General features: G+C 40.2%; 1 protein-coding gene across 6 annotated transcripts in view; it reads right to left on the bottom strand.

The window, feature by feature from the left end:
- LOC133560773 (protein phosphatase 3 catalytic subunit alpha) overlaps window positions 1-22,575 on the bottom strand; it is a 217,713-nt gene that overhangs the window by 40,080 nt on the left and 155,058 nt on the right. For all 6 annotated transcript variants that reach the window (XM_061913688.1, XM_061913684.1, XM_061913689.1 and 3 more), the window contains exons 7-8: window positions 17,152-17,229; window positions 8,620-8,714 (exon numbers count right to left, since the gene is read on the bottom strand). In XM_061913688.1, the coding sequence (XP_061769672.1) occupies window positions 8,620-8,714; window positions 17,152-17,229 (173 nt within the window). The remainder of the gene's footprint in view (window positions 1-8,619; window positions 8,715-17,151; window positions 17,230-22,575) is intronic.

The raw sequence follows: 22,575 nt of genomic DNA, 5'->3' as shown, positions 1-22,575 counted from the left end.
TCAGTGAAGCATGTATAACATAAACAGTAGGATTTCTAACAATTAGGAAAGTTTGTTTCATGTTTGTTCTCTTACAGAAAATACATTAAAACAAAACATATATATTTTTTAAATAACATAACGATCCACATTTTGTACCATTATCTATGCTGACTGGGCTCCTATTTCTGACGCTGAAAACCATCTCTACAGCCTAAAACTGCCACCACCTTGCTTCACTGTCAGGATGGTATCAACATGTTGAGCGGTGCCTGGTCTCCTAAGTTTGAACATAACCCCTGGCATTCATTTGGAACACACAATTAGGGGGCCGACAAACCCTTGTGTAAAATCTGAACATTAGCTAAAACATGGCCACAATCAAGCAAAACATCATAGCAAACGAGAAATTAAATGTCTGATCCTCATTAAACATTTGTTTAATGATTACTGGTGTAAAACTATAAAAATGACATCCATGTTTGCATGTCTTCCAGAGCATTTTGATGACACTCCATAGGGAGGCACCACAAATGCCATTCACGCAACACATTGTTACTCATCCAAACATGGCCGCAGGAAAAGAAAGGGAAGCCCGCTAATGGGCAGAGTGATAACAGATGGGCAGACATCTGTAGCAGGGAACACTCTTTACAGAGGCTGGGATGAATCCCCCTACTGCTCTGGCGTCATCCCCGCACCAGCATCTGTCATTCTCTCCCTTCCAGCTGCCGCCAGCCAATGAAAATGCAGCACTCCCCTTCCTCTGAGCATACCTATCACCCATTGGTAACACGGGGGAAAGTAACCAAACAGGTCTGCTTTCTCGAAAACAAGGGTTAGGTCAGGGGTAGGGAACCTATGGCTCTAGAGCCAGATGTGGCTCTTTTGATGACTGCACCTGGCTCTCAGATAAATCTTAGCTGACATTGCTTAACACGATAAGTAATGAATAATTCAGCTGGTAATCACAGTGCCAAAAATAACGTTAAAAATACAAACCATTTTCATGCATTTTCATCAATCTATCCGGTTTCTACCGCACCTGTTCAAGAAGTCGGATTAATGCTCGGAAAAATTGTATTCATTTTTGGTTAGCCTCAGAATAACAGTGTTATTAAAAATAATAAGAGACGTATTATAGTCTAAAAATTTTGATCTTTCTTAAAATGCACGCATGTAGTTGTATTCAGTGTTAAAAAAAATATATATGGCTCTCACGGAAATACTTTTAGAAATATTTGGCTTGTATGGGTCTCTCAGCCAAAAAGGTTCCCGACCCCTGGGTTAGGTATTACTTGCATGTTGCCCGATACAATATCAAATCCAGGGGTTGGGGAGCGTAGTCAATGACATCATCATGTATATGACTTTGTGATCATTTTGATTGGCAATGATGCATCCACTTTCTTTAAAAAGGCAAAACAAATGTTTTATGTTTATTTAAGAATATTAGTAATACCATATGTTTTTATTATATTGATTTTCTCAATTTTTCCATTGTTGTTGTTTTTTTTTATAAAAGGTATACACTGCCCTCCTTGAATGTTGAAATTTAATTACCGTATTTTTCGGACTATATGTTGCAGTTTTTTTCATAGTTTGGCCGGGAGTGGGACTTATATTCAGCAGCGACTTATGTGTGAAATTATTAACACATTACCGTAAAATATCAAATAATATGATTTAGTTCATTCACATAAGAGACTACACGTATAAGATTTCATCGGATTTAGCAATTTAGAGTGAGAGATTGTTATGTAAACGTATAGCATGTTCTATATGTTATAGTTATTTGAATGACTCTTACCATAATATGTTACGTTAACATACCAGGCACCTTCTCAGTTGGTTATTTATGCGTCATATAACGTACACTTATTCAGCCTGTTGTTCACTATTCTTTATTTATTTTAAGTTGCCTTTCAAATGTCTATTCTTGGTGTTGGGTTTTATCAAATAAATTTCTACAAAAAATGCGACTTATACTCCAGTGCGACTTATATATGTTTTTTTCTTTCTTTATTATGCATTTTCGGCAGGTGCAACTTATACTCCGGAGCGACTTATACTCCGAAAAATACGGTCTTTTGAATTAAGTATGAAGAAAATAACTTATTAATGATATTAGATCTTACAGCTGCCTTTGACACAGTTGACCACACAATTTTTTTAGAGCGCCTGACAGACTGTGTGGGCATTAGGGGACTGCATTAGAGTGGTTCAGATCCACCTGTCAGAAAGGTCCTTCTCCTTCAGGCTGGGGGACGCCACCTCTTCTTCTGCTCCGCTTTACTGTGGTGTCCCCCAGGGATCTATTCTAGGCCCCATCCTGTCCGCTCTATATCTCCTCCCTCTTAGAGAGATATTTAAAAGGCATGGAGTGTCTTATCACTTTTATGCGGACGACTGACAAATCTATATGCCGATTTCAAAAGGCCATGCCCCCGTGACACTCCTTTTCAACTGTCTATGCGACGTCAAGGCTTGGTTAGCCCAGAATTTTTTAATAATGAATGAGGGAAAAACTGAAATTTTTGTTTTTGGTCCGGCCCTCGCCCTGCGATGAGGTGGCGACTTGTCCGGGGTGTACCCCGCCTTCCGCCTGAATGCAGCTGAGATAGGCTCCAGCACACTCCCCCCCAACCCGGAAAGGAACAAGCGGTAGGAAATGGATGGACGGATGGATGGTCCGGCCCTCACTGACTTGGGACCATTGCAAAATTATGTGCATACAAAGGTCACCAGCCTTGACGGCACTGTATATCGCGTTTTTAGACTTGACAAACAAGTCAATGGCGTTTTAAAATCGTGTTTTTATCATCTTTGTCTTTTAGCAAAAGTAAAGTCGTTTTTATGTTTTAACCTTTTTTGAACAAGTCGTGCATGCTTTTATTTCAAGTCGCCTGGACTACTGCAATGCACTTTATGCTGGCATTAGCCAAAAAGCTCTCTCCCGGTTGCAGTTAGTCCAGAACACGGCAGCACGACTTTTAACAGGGGCCAGAAAACACCAGCATAAAACCCATATCCTTGAGAGTTTGCACTGGCTCCCTGTTCGTTTCATAACTGATTCTAAAACCTTGCTCTTTGTGTTTAAAGCTGTACATGGACTGGCACCTCATTATATCTCGGAACTCATCCAAATTTACAATCCTGCGCGCTCTCTGAGGTCCGAGAGCCAGCTCCACCTCGTGGTGCCCAAGACCAGACTTAAAACTAGGGGAGACGGGGCCTTCTCTGTGCTAAGCTCTGGAACACTCTGCCTCTCCATATTCGAACTGCTTCCACAGTGGAGTGTTTTAAGTCTCCTCTTAAGACCCATTTTTATTCTCTGGCCTTTAACAGTACGTGAGTTGTGTGGTCCTCCGTTGCCCTCTATGTTTTAAAATTTTGATTTGTATTTACTGTTTTAATTGGTTTCACCCTTAAAATTATTTTTAATCACATTTATTTTATATTGGTTTTATATGTATTTATTTATTATTACTTATTTTTATTTTTTGTTTTTATTCAGTCATTGGTGGAGCTCAGGATAGTATTTGAATGTTGTTTTTAATATTGTTGTGCAGCACTTTGGAAACATTTTGTTGTTTAAATGTGCTATATAAATAAAGTGGATTGGATTGGATTGGATATTCTCCACAATGAAGTTAATGTAAAACTAAGCAGAGCACACTGGTAAAAGTACATCAATACACACATTGAGTGCACATACATGCAGGAGTCACGTTAAATCAACAACACCGTTTGGAATAAACTGAAAAAAGGAATACAAAACAGGATGAAGGTTGGCTCGACTAATGCCGCTAGCTTGATGCTAACGTACAATGGACTCGCTCATAGACAGGCTAACAAAACTTAGCAGGGCCAATCGCAGGGTACATATAGACAAACATTCACGCTCACATTTATACCCATGGACAATTTAGAGTCTCCATTTAACTTAACGTGCATATTTAACCTAAAATGCAAATTTTTAGAATGTTGGAGGAAGCTGGAGTATCCGAAGAAAACCCCACAGGCACGGGTGACCCTGATTGCAGTACCATCTCTGGCCACATTATTACATATGGCTCCTTTAAATTGGTTTTAATGAAAAAAAAAAAATCATGTTGAAATAATATCGTATTTTTAAGATGTGGCATATATCTTGCTTTGGTTTTGATTGATTGGTTGAAACTATTATTAGTAGATTGCCCAGTTCAGTACATATTCCGTACAATTGACCACTAAATGGTAACACTCGAATACATTTTTCTACTTATTTAAGTCGGGGTCCACGTTAATCAATTCATGGTAAATTCATGGTGGTGCGCCAAAATCCAATAAATAAACCGTAGGGTTAGGGGTATATTTGTCCAGTTCTCTGATTGGTTGCCTTTTTGCCACAAATATAACACTGTATGTTCATGGGGCTTCACGGTGGCAGAGGGGTTAGTGCGTCTGCCTCACAATACGAAGGTCCTGCAGTCCTGGGTTCAAATCCAGGCTCGGGATCTTTCTGTGTGGAGTTTGCATGTTCTCCCCGTGAATGCGTGGGTTCCCTCCGGGCACTCCGGCTTCCTCCCACCTCCAAAGACATGCACCTGGGGATAGGTTGATTGGCAACACTAAATTGGCCCTAGTGTGTGAATATGAGTGTGAATGTTGTCTGTCTATCTGTGTTGGCCCTGCGATGAGGTGGCGACTTGTCCAGGGTGTACCCCGCCTTCTGCCCGATTGTAGCTGAGATAGGCGCCAGCGCCCCCCGTGACCCCGAAAGGGAATAAGCGGTAGAAAATGGATGGATGGATGGATGTTTAAACATAGAGCAGAAATCTGAGCCAGTGTAGAAAAAAAAAAGTTTAATGTGCGGGCAATGCTTACTCCAATCAGCAGATGTCCTGTTATCATGTTACCGATTAAGTAGTTATCTTTAACGTCATCAACCGAAAGGGTTGCCAGGCATGCGGCACTCTGCTTCTACCAAGAGTCCATCGTGTGCCCAACAACAACCATTACGTCAGGACAAGTAAAAACCCCGTTCCCATATGAGTTGGGAAATTGTGTTAAATGTAAATATAAACAGAAACAATGATTTGCAAATAATTTTCAACCCATATTCAGTTGAATATGCTACAAAGACAACACATTTGACGTTCAAACTGATAAAAAAACATTTTTGTGCAAATAATCATTAACTTTAGGATTTGATGCCAGAAACACGTGACAAAGAGGTTGGGAAAGGTGGCAATAAATACTGATAAAATTGAGGAATGCTCATCAAACACTTATTTGGAACATCCCACAGGTGTGCAGGCTAATTGGGAACAGGTGGGTGCCATGATTGGGTATAAAAGCAGCTTCCATGAAATGCTAAGTCATTCACAAACCAGGATGGGGTGAGGGTCACCACTTTGTAAGCAAATTGTCAAACAGTTTTAGAACAACATTTCTCAACCAACTATTGCAAGGAATTTAGGGATTTTACCATCTAAGGTCCTTAAAATCATCAAAAGGTTCAGAGAATCTGGAGAAATCACTGCACGTAAGCGATGATATTACGGACTGTTGATCCCTCAGGCGGTACTGCATCAAAAACCGACATCAGTGTGTAGAGGATATCACCACATGGGCTCAGGAACACTTCATAAAACCACAGTCAGTAACTACAGCTGGTTGCTACATCTGTAAGTGCAAGTTAAAACTCTACTATGCAAAGCCAAACCCATTTATCAAGAATATCCTGAAACGCCGCTGGCTTGGCTGGGCCCGAGCTCACCTAAGATGGACTGATGCAAAGTGGAAAGGTGTTCTGTGGTCTGATGAGTCCACATTTCAAATTATATTTGGAAACAGAGGACGTGGTGTCTTCCAGAACAAAGAGGAAAATAGCCATTCGGATTGTTATAGGCGCAAAGTTCAAAAGCCAGCATCTGTGATGGTATAGGGGTGTATTAGTGCCCAAGGCATGGGTAACTTATACATCTGTGAAGGCACCATTAATGCTGAAAGGTCCACACAGGTTTTGGAGCAACATATGTTGTCATCCATGCAACGTTATCAAGGACGCCCCTTTCTTATTTGAGCAAGACATTGCTAAGCCACTTGTTATAACAGCATGGTTTCGTAGTAAAAGAGTGCGAGTACTTTCCTGGCCCGCCTGCAGTCCAGACCTGTCTCCCATCGAAAATGTGTGGCGCGTTATGAAGCGTAAAATACGACAGCTCGCCCCATCCTTGTTTGTGAAATACTTAGCATTTCATTGAAGCTGCTTTTATACCCAATCATGGCACCCACCTGTTCCCAATTAGCCTGCACACCTGTGGGATGTTCCAAATAAGTGTTTCATGAGAATTTCTCAACTTTATCAGTATTTATTGCCACTTTTCTCAACTTCTTTGTCACGTGTTGCTGGCATCAAATTCTAAAGTTAATGATTATTTGCAAATTATTTTTTTTTCATCATTTTGAACATCAAATATGTTGTCTTTGTAGCATATTCAACTGAATATGGGTTGAAAATGATTTGCAAATTTATTGTATTCCGTTTATTTACATTTAACACAAGTTCCCAACTCATATGGAAACGGGGTTTGTAGGTTCCCCCAAATCCGAGATCTTGTCAGGTTCGTTAAGGAGGCCAGATGATCAATTAAATGATAAATGGGTTGTACTTGTATAGCGCTTTTCTACCTTCAAGGTACTCAAAGCGCTTTGACACTACTTCCACATTTACCCATTCACACACACATTCACACACTGATGGAGGGAGCTGCCATGCAAGGCGCCAACCAGCACCCATCAGGAGCAAGGGTGAAGTGTCTTGCTCAGGACACAACGGACGTGACGAGGTTGGTACTAGGTGGGATTTGAACCAGGGCCTCTCGGGTTGCGCACGGCCACTCTCCCACTGCGCCACGCCGTCCCCTAATTCCATTATTACATTTTGGAGAGTAGTGCAAAAATAGGCCACAAAAAAGTTGAAACAAGACAAAACAAAAGAAGCAAGCAGGAGAGATATGGGAAAGGGAAAGAGGAAGGGAAAGCGTCTGCCTTCAATGAGTGCCATGTAACTTGGTACACCACTGGTTTATTTACATATATTATTCAGCTCCCTCTGAATGTTGAAATTTAGTTTGGCAGATGAACGTATGGCAAGCATTGCATGGAAATGAGGGACAGACTGCTCCTTTTTTTTGGTCTGGGATTTTTGGTACACAGACATACAAAAAACTAGAGAGAAAAAAAACAACTCTTTTTTTTTTTTTTTTCTTATGTAAACTTCCAAGGGTTTAAACCTAAACCCACAGATCACCAGAGGGGAAAAAGAGAGAAATGATCGCCGTCAACACCGGACACTTGCGTGGTTTTCGCTTTTATTATGGCCAAGAAACAAAACCATTAGCTTTCGGGTGCAGTCAATGACCATGCAGCAGAAAAAATTCCGTTAATTTAAAACCTCAAGCAATATTGCCAAGTCCCCCACCCCCACACCGCTCTACTCCACAGCAGTCTTTACTCCAAAGACTAAAAAGTGCAAAATCACTGCTGCTGCTGCTTCCCTGACAGCTCATCTTAGAAGATGTAAGTGAGGGATAGGAGATGCAGGGGTCAGAGCATTGACGGACCGCTAAGTCAGCGCCCAAAATCTCCAGCAAGAATGGGAATTGTGCAAAAAGGCAAAGCAAACGGACTGGGCAGCACCATAAAGCCAAACCACCTTTACTTCAGCGTATAATATTTTTTTCCCCTAAGTTTTCCCCAGTTGCCTCATCCTTATATTAACAGCTGATGTGACCCCATTTAACTCCATGTGGAAAAGTCTCATTGATCTATCAGGCCGACTCCCAGTGCTGGATTGATGGGAGCTAGCGATGCCTTCCCCTCCCCTTGGAGGATTTATGTGCACACCAGATTGCCCATCATTCAGCGGCTGTGCTTACAGGGTTCCGGGCAAGATGCGAAAAGCCGGATGTTTTATTACTGAGGCTTTGATTCAATCAGTGGACTCCACCCACATGACTGATAGGATAGGACTTGATTGGCTAGCTGGTCCCGTCAAAATTAAATAGACGGCGAGCCAATGCAGCTAAGAAAAGCTGAGGAAATCACTTCAAAAAGGTTCAAAATGATTGTATTTTGCAACAGTTTGTGACTCTTTTCACATATACAATGTAACTCTACTAGGGATGCACCGGAAAGCCAAAAATAAGAACACCAAGGCAGAAAACCAAAATACCAAAATAAATTATTGTGCCAATTATTATTATCATTGCATTTATAGCTATGACTGTGCAGTAACCTAACTGAAAATCAATGCATTGCAATAATAATAATAAACAAAATCATGTTTATATTAATATGTATCATTCAAAGAATAAACCACAGCTTGATATGCCTGTACACAGACTTGATATAAGCGGAATATAATGGTGAAAGGTCAAAATGTGTGGACACTGTTAATAGCGAAGTAATCTCTGATCAAATAACCACACCTGCGAAGCCAAAGGACGTGGATCAGGATCAGGATCAGGATCAGGAGGTGGTGTGGGTAGGGAAAGTACTGACTCGGTCGGGTGGCAGTGCCAAATGAGCTTGTTTGCAGAGGCAAAGGATTGATTCAAAACCGTGCGTGTTGGTACTTAAAAAGCTTACCTTTGTTGTTGTAGACGTCAAGGTAGTTGGGTGCGGAGAAAATGGTGATAAGGGACGGGAAGCCAGTGGTCTGACTCTTTCTGTACATGCGATATCTGGCAAGGAAGAAAAAAAAGAGACCAGATGAGTGTCGTTCAATTGGATAGGTTGCGTCATCACTGGGGATATGATTAGCGTGTTTTTTTTGTTAGCACAGTGTTTGTCTAATAAGGTGATGCTTCAGTGTGGGGAGTCATGATGACACCCCCAAGAGAGTAAATCCCCATGTTACCCTCCCAAGTAAATTGGGCAAAGAACTTTTATCAGTGCTGACATTGCGTTTTGCTCTGTATTATTAGCAACTTGCAATTCATGCACTACAAAACATCCGTACAGAAACTTTTTTGGAATCAGTTTTTGTTCAAATGCAACGTTTTTAAAACACAAGATTGCGGCTTTGTGCTGTTCGGGGGCTGCAGTCTCATGTGATCGGGTGTCCCATGTGACCATGCTGTGGGAGTGCAGCGGTAAACAAGCGCATTCACAGAGTGCTGACCCACGCTGAGGAGCAGATGAGCCAGCTGCAGTTTAGAATAAGCCAGAATGTTTATTCCAATGCAAAATGGCCACTTTGCAATTTAAATAGATGCCAAACAATCGGTCAGACTTGCATGAAACGAGACAGAAAACCCAAACTTGGACTTGACAAAGCTATTACATTGCAATTGTATATATTCATATGTATGTGTATATATATGTGTATGTATATATATACATATATATATATATATATATATATATACATACATATATATATGCACACGTATATATATACATATATATACACATATGTATATAAATACACGTATATATATATACACATATATGGTGTAACAGTACACAAAAATTTCGGTTCGGTACATACCTCGGTTTAGAGGTCATGGTTCGGTTCATTTTCGGTACAGTAAGAAAATAACAAAATATAAATTTTTGGTTATTTATTTACCAAATTTGTAAACAATGGCTATATCCTTTTAACATTGGGAACACTATAATAATTCTGCCCACGTTAATCAACATTAAACTGCCTCAACTTGTTACGCTGATTAAATAAAACGACAAAACCTTTCTTCTAAATATAAAAAGTGCAACATTAAACAGTTTATACCTAAATGGATACCTGGATGATACAGCAGAAGATTGGGAGAATGTCATGTGGTCAGATGAAACCAAAATAGAACTTTTTTGTGTAAACTCAACTCGTCGTGTTTGGAGGAAGAAGAATACTGACTTGCATCCCAAGAACACCATACCTACTGTGAAGCATGGGGGTGGAAATATCATGCTTTGAGGCTGTTTTTCTGCTAAGGGGAAAGGACGATTGATCCGTGTTAAGGAAAGAATGAATGATGCCATGTATTGTGAGATTATGAGCCAAAACCTCCTTCCATCAGTGAGAGCTTTGAATGGTTGACCAAATACTTATTTTCCACCATAATTTACAAATAAATTCTTTAAAATTTCAACAATGTGAATTCCTGGATTTTTTTTTTCACATTCTGTCTCTCAGAGTTGAAGTGTACCTATGATGAAAATTACAGACCTCTGTCATCATTTTAAGTGGGAGAACTTGCACAATCGGTGGCTGACTAAATACTTTTTTGCCCCACTGTGTGTGTGTGTATATATATATATATATATATATATATATATATATATATATATATATATATATATATATATATATATATATATACATATATATATATATATATATACATATATATATATATATATATATATATATATATATATATATATATATATATATATATATATATAGACACATATACACATATATATAGACACATGCCTAAACACATACACATATACATACTCATATGGAAACCCCGTTTCCATATGAGTTGGGAAATTGTGTTAAATGTAAATATAAACGAAATACAATGATTTGCAAATCATTTTCAACCCATATTCAGTTGAATATGCTACAAAGACAACATATTTGATGTTCAAACTGATAAACAATTTTTTTTTTTCAAATAATCATTAACTTTAGAATTTAATGCCAGCAACACGTGACAAAGAAGTTGGGAAAGGTGGTAATAAATATTAATTAAGTTGAGGAATGGTCATCAAACACTTATTTGGAACATCCTACAGGTGTGCAGGCTAATTGGGAACAGGTGGGTGCCATGATTGGGTATAAAAGCAGCTTCCATGAAATGCTAAGTCATTCACAAACCAGGATGGGGTGAGGGTCACCAATTTGTAAGCAAATTGTCGAACAGTTTTAGAACAACATTTCTCAACGAGCTATTGCAAGGAATTTAGGGATTTTACCATCTACGGGCCGTAAAATAATCCAAAGTTTCAGAGAATCTGGATAAATCACTGCACGTAAGCGATGATATTACGGACTGTTGATCCCTCAGGCGGTACTACATCAAAAACCGACATCAGTGTGTAAAGGATATCACCACATGGGCTCAGGAACACTTCATAAAACCACTGTCAGTAACTACAGTTGGTCGGTAGATCTGTAAATGCAAGTTAAAACTCTACTATGCAAAGCGAAAGCCATTTATCAACTACACCCAAGAACGCCGCCGGCTTGGCTGGGCCCGATCTCATCTAAGATGGACTGATGCAAAGTGGAAAGGTGTTCTGTGGTCTGACGAGTCCACATTTCACATTATATTTGGAAACTGTGGACGTGGTGTTCTCCGGAACAAAGAGGAAAATAACCATCCGGATTGTTATAGGCGCAAAGTTCAAAAGCCAGCATCTGTGATGGTATGGGGGTGTATCAGTCCCCAAGGCATGGGTAACTTACACATCTGTGAAGGCACCATTAATGCTGAATGGTCCATACAGGTTTTGGAGCAACATATGTTGTCATCCAAACAACGTTATCATGGACGCCCCTGCTTATTTCAGCAAAACAATGCCAAGCCACGTGTTACAACAGCGTGGCTTCGTAGTAATAGAGTGCAGGTACTTTCCTGGCCCGCCTGCAGTCCAGACATGTCTCCCATAGGAAATGTGTGGCGCATTATTAAGCGTAGAATACGACAAAAAGACCCCGGACTGTTGAAAAACTTAAGCTGTACATCAAGCAAGAATGGTAAAGAATTCTACTTTAAAAAGCTTCAACAATTAGTTTCCTCAGTTCCCAAACGTTTATTGAGTGTTTTTAAAAGAAAATGTCATGTAACACAGTGGTGAACATGCCCTTTCCCAACTACTTTGGCACGTGTTGCAGCCATGACATTCTAAGTTAATTATTATTTGCAAAAAAAAAAAATAAAGCTTATGAGTTTGAACATCCAATATTTTGTCTTTGTAATGCATTCAATTGACTATGGGTTGAAACGGATTTGCAAATCATTGTATTCCGTTTATATTTACATCTAACAATTTCCCAACTATATATACATACTGTATATTATCATTAACAAGGTTACTTTGTTTCACAATTTTTTTATTTAAAAAGGTCCCCCATTATAGAAATAATTTTTTACTTTTTTAATGGTGTTATGAAAGTAATTGGCTTGCTTTTTTTTAATCTTAACTGTCCTGGGTTTGGAGCTTACACAAGCTTCACAGGCTGTCTCCGCAATCCTTTTCTACTACTCCATGATGACCCCACGGAGCTGGTAGGTGTTAAAGACTTTGCATTACATTTAAGGATGCCCCACAGATAATCAATAGGTATTACATTCGGAGACATGCTAGGCCAGTTCATCATCTTTACTGCTTGTCTCGGATGTTGTCTCGGAGGCATGTTTGGGATTGCTCATGTTGCAATTCTGCTTTGCAGCCCACCCTGTCCATCAGTATGTCACAGTACAGGATGGCATTCAGTCACTGTAACTCCCAAGCATTCATGCAGCCTCAGACCATCCTTCGTGGAGGACAACCCCTTACTCCTTCAACTTTTGCAGCAAAGCCGGCAGAACTCATACATGTCCAAAAACAACCTCTGGATAAGATGTCCAGCATGAACACTCAACTTCTTTGGTCGATCATGGCAAGGCCTGTTCTGAGTGGACCTGTATGATCTCGGCTGCCGTCCTATTGATCAGTTTTAGGTTGTTGGAAATGGTCTTATAGTCTAAATTCTAGGCTATATTACGAATAGTTGCTCTACGCACTATACAGATTTTATACACACTAAAACAAGGGTCACCAACCTTTTGGAACACAAGTGCTACTTCATAGGTAAACGAGTAACACTGACAAACGACCAATAATTTTGTCACGGCAGTGAGTCGGACCGGTTTCCAGTGAGGGTTGGACTCCGCCAAGGTTGCCCTTTGTCACCCATTCTGTTCATAACTTTTATGGAAATAAATTTGAGGTGCAGTCAAGGCATTGAGGGGATCTGGTTTGGTGGTTGCAGGATTAGGTCCCTGCTTTTTGCAGATGATGTGGTCCTGATGGCTTAATCTGGCCAGGATCTTTAGCTCTCACTGGATCGGTTCGCAGCAGAGTGTGAAACGACTGGGATGAGAATCAGCACCTCCAAGTCGGAGTCCATGGTTCTCGCCCGGTAAAGGGTGGAGTGCCATCTGCGGGTTGGTGAGGAGACCCTGCCCCATGTGGAGGAGTTTAAGTACCTCAGAGTCTTGTTAACGAGTGTGGGAAGAGGGAATTGTGATATCGACAGGCGGATCAATGCGGCGTCTTTAGTAATGCGGACACTGTATCGATCTGTTGTGGTGAAGAAGGAGCTGAGCCAGAGGGAAAAGCACTAAATTTACCGGTCGATCTACGTTTTCATCTTCACCTATGGTCATGAGCTTTGGGCATACTTGCCAACCTTGAGACCTCCGATTTTGGGAGTTGGTGGATGGGTGGTGGGGGGCGTCGTTGGGGGTGGTGCGGAGACGTGGTTGAGGCAGGGGGCGTGGTTAAGAGGGGAGGAGTATATTTACAGCTACAATTCACCAACTCGAGTATTTCATATATATTTCATATACTGTATATATATATATATATATATATATATATATATATATATATATATATATATGAAATATTTGACTTTCAGTGAATTATAGCTATATATATTTATTTTATTATACATATAAATAAAAAAATAAATAGTTGAATTTCCGACGGCACCTATCAAATACAGAGTAATAAAAACACAGTTGTTCTACTAACTGTACTGTGCTGGCTGGTTACTAAAAAAACAACAACAACACTTACCTTTCACTATTTGAGTAACCTTTGTTCTGCCATTTGCGTATTGGCGAGCGATCCCTAAATCCGGGAACATATCCTTCACAGATTTGTTGTAGACATCCGCAAAAGAGAACGGGATGTTGCTTCCAGCTATCAGCATTGCCATCTTTGTCTCAGCATAAGTTACACCATCGGGTCTCCATTTTGCGAGGTGGCCCATAATACTGGGTTGTGAACGATGCTGCGCTGCGGACGCTTTGTGCTTCACTGACCGTTCATGACTGAGTATATCCGTTCGGTCACCGTGTTCAATGGAGAAGTCTGTTCTATAAAATTTACAAGCAACATACCACTTCCCCTTCGAACTCTCCTGGATAAACTGAAATTCTTGTTTCGATTCGTTTTGGAACTTGCTAGCGTATTTCTTAATTTTGCTCGTCGACGGTGTAATATATTAGGTGGGAGTCAATTACCAGGCGAGGTGATGAAGTTACGTTTCTTTACTGTGGGCTTCAGAACAGACTCCCTCACTTGCCGTCAGGTGCGCAACACCACGTAAATCGTTGGCCAATCAAAAATCAACCCCATAACGCTATAGCCAACATTCACCAGGAGATGGCAACAGACAACATAGAATGACTGTATTACAGATGGCGTCGCCATGGCTGTAACTTCTTTGTTCTTCCGCTTCGTCTCCTTGCGTGTGCAGTTTCTTATTAAAATCCGTAGATGTTGTAACGTGATTGGGCAGGCAAGCTGTTTATACAGTGGGAAAGCGGACGTGAAAACAGGCTGTCCCCACTCAGGTCCGCATGGAGCTGGAGGGGTTGAGGCCTCCAGCTCCAGCTGAATTTCGGGATTAAATTTCTTCCGGTAGGTTTTCGGGAAAGGCGCTGAATTTCAGGAGTCTACCGGAAAATCCGGGAGGGTTGGCAAGTATGGCTTTGGGTAATGACCGAAAGGACAAGATCTCGGCTACAAGCGGCCGAAATGAATTTCCTTTCTTCAGGGGGCATGGCTCTACCTTAGAGATAGGGTGAGAAGCTCTGTCATCCGGGAGGAGCTCTGTGGAGAGGCGGAGCCGACGGGCCGACGGTGAGGCAGGACACGATTTGGCCCTGCTCAAGATGGCGGCCAGGAGGCGGAGAATGCAGGGGAACAAAGAGGCGGGGCTTGCTGGGAGCGACGCACCCACAATCTAAATCAGGTGCATGGCACACACACCGGCTCACAATCTGCCTATCTCCTCTCAGTGTACAAAAGGGGAGAAGGAGGAAAGATCAGGAGGAAGAAGTGGACTGTTCGCAGCACAGCAGAAGCATACGAACACGAAAGATCCGAGAATGAGCCCCAGAGGAAGACGACGACACCGGCAGCTGAAAAGCAGCGGAGGAGGAAGAGCTAAAAGGCGACCCGATCGACACTGACGCTTCCTTATTTGAAAAAATAAGAGTCAAACCTGATCGACACGATGTCCTTCCTGGGTGGTCCACGCAATCCACATGACGGCTGGAGTCGTTCACAAGCTCGAAGTAAAGCCGCTGCTCCTAAACATCAAGAGGAGCCAGATGAGGTGGTTTGGGCATCTGCTCAGGATGCCACCCGAACGCCTTCATAGGGAGGTGTTTAGGGCACATCCGACCTGTATGAGGCCACGGGGAAGACCCAGGACACGTTGGGTAGACTATTTTTTCCGGCTGACTTGGGAACGCCTCGGGATCCCCCGGCAGGAGCTGGACGAAATGGCTGGGGAGAGGGAAGTCTGGGTTTCCCTGCTTAGGCTTCTGCCCCCGCAACCCGACCTCGGATAAGCGGAAGAAGTTGGATGGATCGACAATCAGGTTATGCACCCATGAAGCACACAAATTAGCCCTGTCTGGTCAGGAGGAAGCTGGGTGACAGAGAGACCATGGTTTTGACATAAATGGAAGAAAATACAAGATAAAAGTCAATCGCTGTTGCTCTTGAGCTCGATGCAATATTTGCACCTTGTGGGATGAGTATGATTGTGAGAAAGGTGAGGTACCAGTCCAGAATTACAGGGGTAGAGCTGTTTATTAATCTCAAGGAAGTTGGGAGCACAGTCACCAAGAAGTGCATTATTAAAACACTTAGCAGTGTCCATCAGGTCCCTCTGCTCGAGAAGACACATGTTGAAAGTTTGCCAATGACAACATTAATGATTCAGAAAAGGCTTGGGAGAGTCTGATGTGGTCAGATGAGACCAAAATGTAGTTTTTGGCCATTGACTTAAAGTGTTTGGAGTCATGGACAATCTGAACCAAACACCACCCCACTGTGAAACATGAAGGTGGTAACATTCACTTTGTTTCTCTTATGAAGATGTGTGGAACCAAGGTGAACAACTTCAAACCTCTTGCAAACATTTTTTCACCAAGTATAAGTCACATTTTTCCTGGGATAAAAATACATTTTAGTATTTTCTAAATCATATTTAAATTTTCTATCTCTATCAAAATGAATCTCTCATAAAACATCCGCGGGGGCCTCATGTTTTTTCGAGAGTTGCGGGGCTTTCCCACAAAATACAAAGGCAAGATCAAATGCAGAAAATAGCGTACGACCGTAAAAATTCAGTTGTATGAAAGTGTTGGCACGTACAAATACAAAGTTTTCAATCGACTTCGAATCGACTGTAGACGTCTGCGTGGCTTGGCACGCCCAGACCAGGCTCCCTTATAAATATGCAAATCTTTTGGAAAGTGGCCATTCGACTGAGAGCGAGCGGTAAGCGCTGCCCAATGAGGACTCAGGAGTAGGTGCTATTTTCTCCTGCTACAGAAAACAGCACAGAGGCTAAAAAAATGGTTGGGCATCAGGAACAAAGTGCAAAGAAGATAGATTTACATAGCAAAAAAAAAAAAAAGAGAATTTGAAAATATGATCGAGTCTACTGTCCCCTTTCTTTTCCTGCGACTGTGTCCCGGCCAAACATTTCCACATAGTCAGTTTTGACACATCTCACCTTTGCCGTGAAAAAGAGCGTACGGCAGGTTTTTGTGCGTACGCAAGCTTTTGGCATGAGGCCTCTGGACTGTTCATTGCTTTGTATCGGGACAAACTTAAAAGTCAGCATTTTTCCCCACTGTATTTCAAAGTTGTAAAATATACTACAACATGGAAGGAACTTCTGTGTGAAATAACAATAGCAGAAGACATCGTAAGAAAATACATGCATCCATTACTGTAAGCAGGCAAATGAAAAAGCATTTTTTTCAAAAAGAGCTATATAAACCATTCTCACCATATTACACTTCCTTTACACACTCGCTATATTTTGTTTTTGTGCCACACCACGAAGAAAAGACGCTCACAACTCACCCGGCATCCTGCGCTTCATGGGCCCGGATGATAGATAATAAATTATTGTGATGTAGGAAGTCGCAAACGGCAGGGTAGCTGCAGAATGAATAAACAAAACAAAAATACAAAAAAATTAATTCAGTTTATTTCCATATTAAGAAAAAAAGAGACATGACTGGTAAAAATGATCAAGGCTCCACCATGCACCCATTCTGTAAAGTACTGCCAGTGGGTACATTTTCTAACAGTGCAATTTATTTCAAATGCAAGCTTAAATGTCAAGTGTGTCACATGAGTCACCATTTAGTGGAAAGGTAGAGTAAAAAAAAATGCTTGTGAGTTTAGAGTGTTTTATGCTCATGCTAAAAATCAGAGCAAAGGCCTAAAACCCTACTTTAACTCCTTAAAGGGGAACTGCACTTTTTTTTTTGTTGAAATTTTGCCTCTCTTACAATTATTATGAAAGACATGATGACGATGGATTTTTTTTGTGCATTCTGACTAGTAAATAAACATATATAAAAGTCTGCGCACAGCAGAGCCAATGGGAGGTCCTCTATTTAGCCCGTAAATAAACATCAACAATACTCCAATTATATTTTGTGACGTGTATATTAACCAAATATTAGTGATATTGTTAAAATAAGCGTTAATGCAAACAAAGTATTTATAGCGGCACTGTGATCACAAGTCTGTGTACAAATTCGACATGATCGACTGGTGATGTGTTTCGTCTCCTTTCCCACTGGAAGTTTATTCTAGATCCTAAATCATGCGTGTCACCAGGACAAAAGAAGGCTGAGGATGTATTCCAACAAGTTGGTACACTTTGACAGCCATTCAGGACCCAAAAATGGTGAGAAAGACATGAAAAGATGCTTGGGCCACTCATCCCGTTTCTTTGTAATGACTATGAGTCATTCTTCACTTAAATGGAAATATATGAATATCCCACCAGTCGGCATCCTAATCACAGAAGACATTGTACAGTAAGTGATGTTTTATTATGTTTGTTGGCTCTTATTTAGTCTGCAGTGACGGAAAAAAAAAAAAAAATGTTGTAATGCGTTTTTGAAATTAATTAATTTCATTGTATGCCTATAATGAGCAAAAAAAAAAATATATATATATATACATATATATATATATATATATATATATATATATATATAGGCGGCCACGGGGAAGACCCAAGACACATTGGGAAGACTATGTCTCCCTGTTAGCCTGGAAAGGCGACTTGGGATCCCCCAGGAAGAGCTGGACGAAGTGGCTGGGGAGAGGAAGTCTGGGCTTCCCTGCTTAGGCTGCTGTCCCGCTACCCGACCTCGGATAAGCGGAAAAAGATGGATGGATGGATGGATGGATCTAACTACATTACATATATACTTACAAATGTATATAAAACCTCAACGGAGGTGTTGGATGTTTTTTTAAGAGCTGTATAGGCGCCATTGTAAGCGGAGTTTTGAAAAAAAATAACATCCATCATCATGTCTCCCCAAATGATTGTGAACAACAAAGAAAATTCCCAAAAAAGTGTAGTACCCCTTTAAAACTGCTGTATGTCACCAGCTCAAAATTACACTTTTCCTAAAAAAATATAAAAGCACTACCAACAGCTAACATATGTTACCAGTAGTAAATATATTTAACAAATACAAGTCAACATTTGTCCCAATCAAAAGTTAAACTTTGTCAAAATTCCCAACAAGCTGGAGGAAATGTTAGATTTGATTGGTTTTCATGCATGCCCGCAAACCGTGACCACCCACAGAAGAGATATTTGCGAATGAAATTATTTAAAAAACAGATTTAATGGCCGAAGTGCTGCTGTTAAACAAGTAAGTTAGACCACCGGCATGACGGAATCACTCTAAACACCACCTCTTTGTGCATGCATAGGAGGGATGCATCTTAAATGGTTTGAACCAGGAAGAGGGCGAGTCACGATCGCAGCTCTTTGGAACACAAGCCATCTTTAAACATCCACCTAATGATGAGATACAGCAGCTTTAAATGGCAAGTCATTGTGGAATATGCTTAGCACAGCCGTTCAAAAAGTTGATTATTGATTTCAAAACAGGATTTGAAAGGTTATTTGGCGATTTGGAGCATCGAGTGTTATTGTGATTAAAGTCTGTGGTGCTGAGAGGCTCTCTCTTTAAAGTGAGCCCCGACAGTCCCATAAATCCCGACTGCTGATGTGATGCCAATTACCGTCCATCTTCTGAGAGGAAGGGGACACTAATGAAAACAAGATTCCTTAGGAATTCGGCGCACGTGGCAGAAGGTTAAGTTAAATGCTGGTAAAAAGGTTGCAAGGATGTTGAAGTAATGCCAGTACCTACATACTGAAAACTTTGACTGTAACTCCATAGATCGCTACGGTTTACCATCGTTGCCTAAAGTTTATCTGTGTGGCTTAGAGATGTGACGTTGATGAATAAACAGCTCTTTCATCGGCTGTCAAAGCGACTGTCTTATACTATTCTGTAATTTACTACCGTATTTTTCGGACCATAAGTCGCAGTTTTTTTCATAGTTTGGCCAGGGGTGTGACTTATACTCAGGAGCGACTTATGTGTGAAATTATTAACACAAAACCGTAAAATATCAAATAATATTATTTAGCTCATTCACGTAAGAGACTAGACGTATAAAATTTCATGGGATTTAGCGATTAGGAGTGACAGATTGTTTAGTAAATGTATAGCATGTTCTATATGTTATAGTTATTTGAATGACTCTTACCATAATATGTTACGTTAACATACCAGGCACCTTCTCAGTTGGTTATTTATGCCTCATATAACGTACACTTATTCAGCCTGTTGTTCACTATTCTTTATTTATTTTAAATTGCCTTTCAAATGTCAATTCTTGATGTTTTTTTTTTTTTTTTAAATAAATTTCCCCAAAAAATGCGACTTATATATGTTTTTTCCTTCTTAATTATGCATTTTCGGCAGGTGCGACTTGTACTCCGGAGCGACCTATACTCCGAAAAATGCGGTACTCATTGTTCACTTAAAAGGTTGGTTCAAAAGGTTTGTTTTCGCACTTCTAGAATACTCTGGTAGGGCTGCAACGATTCAAAGAAATAAACTAATTTGATGAAAAAAAAACCTTTGATTTGTATTTTGTTGCACTGATGATTAATTTAATAATTTATCAAATACAGACGGCATGGAATACCTGGAACTTAAATTATGCGGACATTGTTTCTGCAAAAGTGCTCCAATAAAAGCGCACGATTAGGTCGTAAGTTCAAACCTCGGCTGAGTCATACCAAAGACTACAAACATGGGACCCATTACCTCCCTGCTTGGCACTCCGCATCAAGGGTTTGAATTTGGGCTTAAATCAACAAAAAGTATTCCGGGTCGAGGTCACCGCTGCTGCTCACTGCTCCCCTCACCTCCCAGGGGGTGATCAAGGGTGATGGGTCGAATGCAGAGAATAATTTCGCAACACCTAGTGTGTGTGTGAAAATCATGGGTACTGTAACTCTAGCTTAAAATATGCGGACATTGTTTCTGCAAAAGTGCGGTGCATCTACGGTGATGTAGGGCACGCTGCGGGTGATGCGGCTTGTGTGTCTGTGTGGCGGAAAAGTGCAGAGAGAGATGGCACTAGAAGAGGGAGAAAGAGAGCAAAGGGCCCAAAGAAGAAGAGAGAAGCGGTCATTTAAAAGTGAAAAAGACAGACTACGTGGTGGCATTTTTGTACGGTGTGACGGAGCTGGCATTTCTTAACAGTGCTACATCAGTGATGCAGCACGTTACGAGAAGCCATCCTTAATGTTTAAAAGCAGAAAAACGCCAAAACCTATTTGGTAGCTTAAACCATCTTAGATGTTTGATTTGCATAACCAATGTTTTATTCAAACACACGTGGGCATGTGAGGATATGTTAGCATCTACAGTTTTTATGTTGATACTAGTGTTGTCCCGGTACCAATATTTTGGTAGCGGTACCAAAATGTATTTCAATACTTTTTGGTACTTTAACACATGCATTAGTGGCTTTATTTTAACAAAAAATCTTACGGTACATTTAACTTATGTGTTTATTGCAAGTTTGTCCTTAAATAAAATACTGAACATACAAGACTACTTGTCTTTTATTAGCAAGTAAGCAAACACAGGCTCCTAATTTGGCTGCTGTAATATGCACTAACATATTGTGTCATTTATCATTCTATTATTTTGTCAAAATTATGAGGGACAAGTGAGAGGAAATGAATTATTAATGTACAACTTAATTTACTGTTAATATCTACTAGGGCTGCGAATCTTTGGGTGTCCCACGATTCTATTCAATATCGATTCTTGGGGTCGCGATTCGATTATATATCGATTTTTTCGATTCAACAAGATTCTAGATTCAAAACGATTCTGTAGTCATTCAATACATAGGATTTCAGCAGGATCTACCCCAGTCTGCTGACATGCTAGCATAGTAGATTTAAAAAAAAAAAAAGCTTTTATAATTGTAAAGGACAATGTTTTATCAACTGATTGCAATAATGTAAATTTGTTTTAACTATTAAATGAACCAAACATATGACTTATTTTATCTTTGTGAAAACATTGGACACAGTGTGTTGTCAAGCTTATGAGATGCGATGCAAGCGTAAGCCACTGTGACACTTTTGTTATTTTAAATTTTTATTTTTATAAATGTCTAATAATAATGTCAATGAGGGATTTTTAATCACTGCTATGCTGAAATTATAAATAATATTCATATTGTTGTTGATAATATTCATTTTTGTTTCACTGCTTTTGGTTTGTTCTGTGTCGTGTTTGTGTCTCCTCTCAATTGCTCTGTTTATTGCAGTTCAGAGTGTTGCTGGGTCAGGTTTGGTTTTGGAATTGGATTGCATTGTTATGGTATTGCTGTGTAGTGCTTTGTTGGATTGATTAAAAAAAAAAATCGATAAAAAAAAAAAAAAAGAGAATCAATTCTGAATCGCACAACGTGAGAATCGCGATTCGTATTCGAATCGATTTTTTCCCCACACCCCTAATATCTACTTATTTTCTCTTTTAACATCTTATATCTACAATTCTGTTAAAATATAATAATAATGCTTTACATTAGTTTTGGATGATACCACAAATTTGGGTACTTATGAGAGGCGGTATAGTACCAAATTTGATTCATTAGTATCGCGGTATGATACCAATACCGGTATACATTACAACCCTAGCAAACCTGAATGGGTTGTTTGTTCAAAAATCAACCACCACTACTCAAATGGCCGTAAATTCCGGACTATAGGCCGTTACTTTTTTCCTACACTCTGAAGACTGTGGTTAATTTATGTTTTTTTCTTAGCTGACGGCAATAATAAAAACAATTATATGTCAAAAACACACTGCAGTGTTACAGGCATCGTTTGGAAACAATTAAGGTATTTAAATTAACATTTAC

This window comes from Nerophis ophidion, linkage group LG10 (genome assembly GCF_033978795.1).
Source record: "Nerophis ophidion isolate RoL-2023_Sa linkage group LG10, RoL_Noph_v1.0, whole genome shotgun sequence".
Classification (NCBI taxonomy): Eukaryota; Metazoa; Chordata; class Actinopteri; order Syngnathiformes; family Syngnathidae; genus Nerophis; species Nerophis ophidion.
Note: the sequence above shows the minus strand (reverse complement) of the source record. Positions and strands in the feature narration are given on the sequence as shown.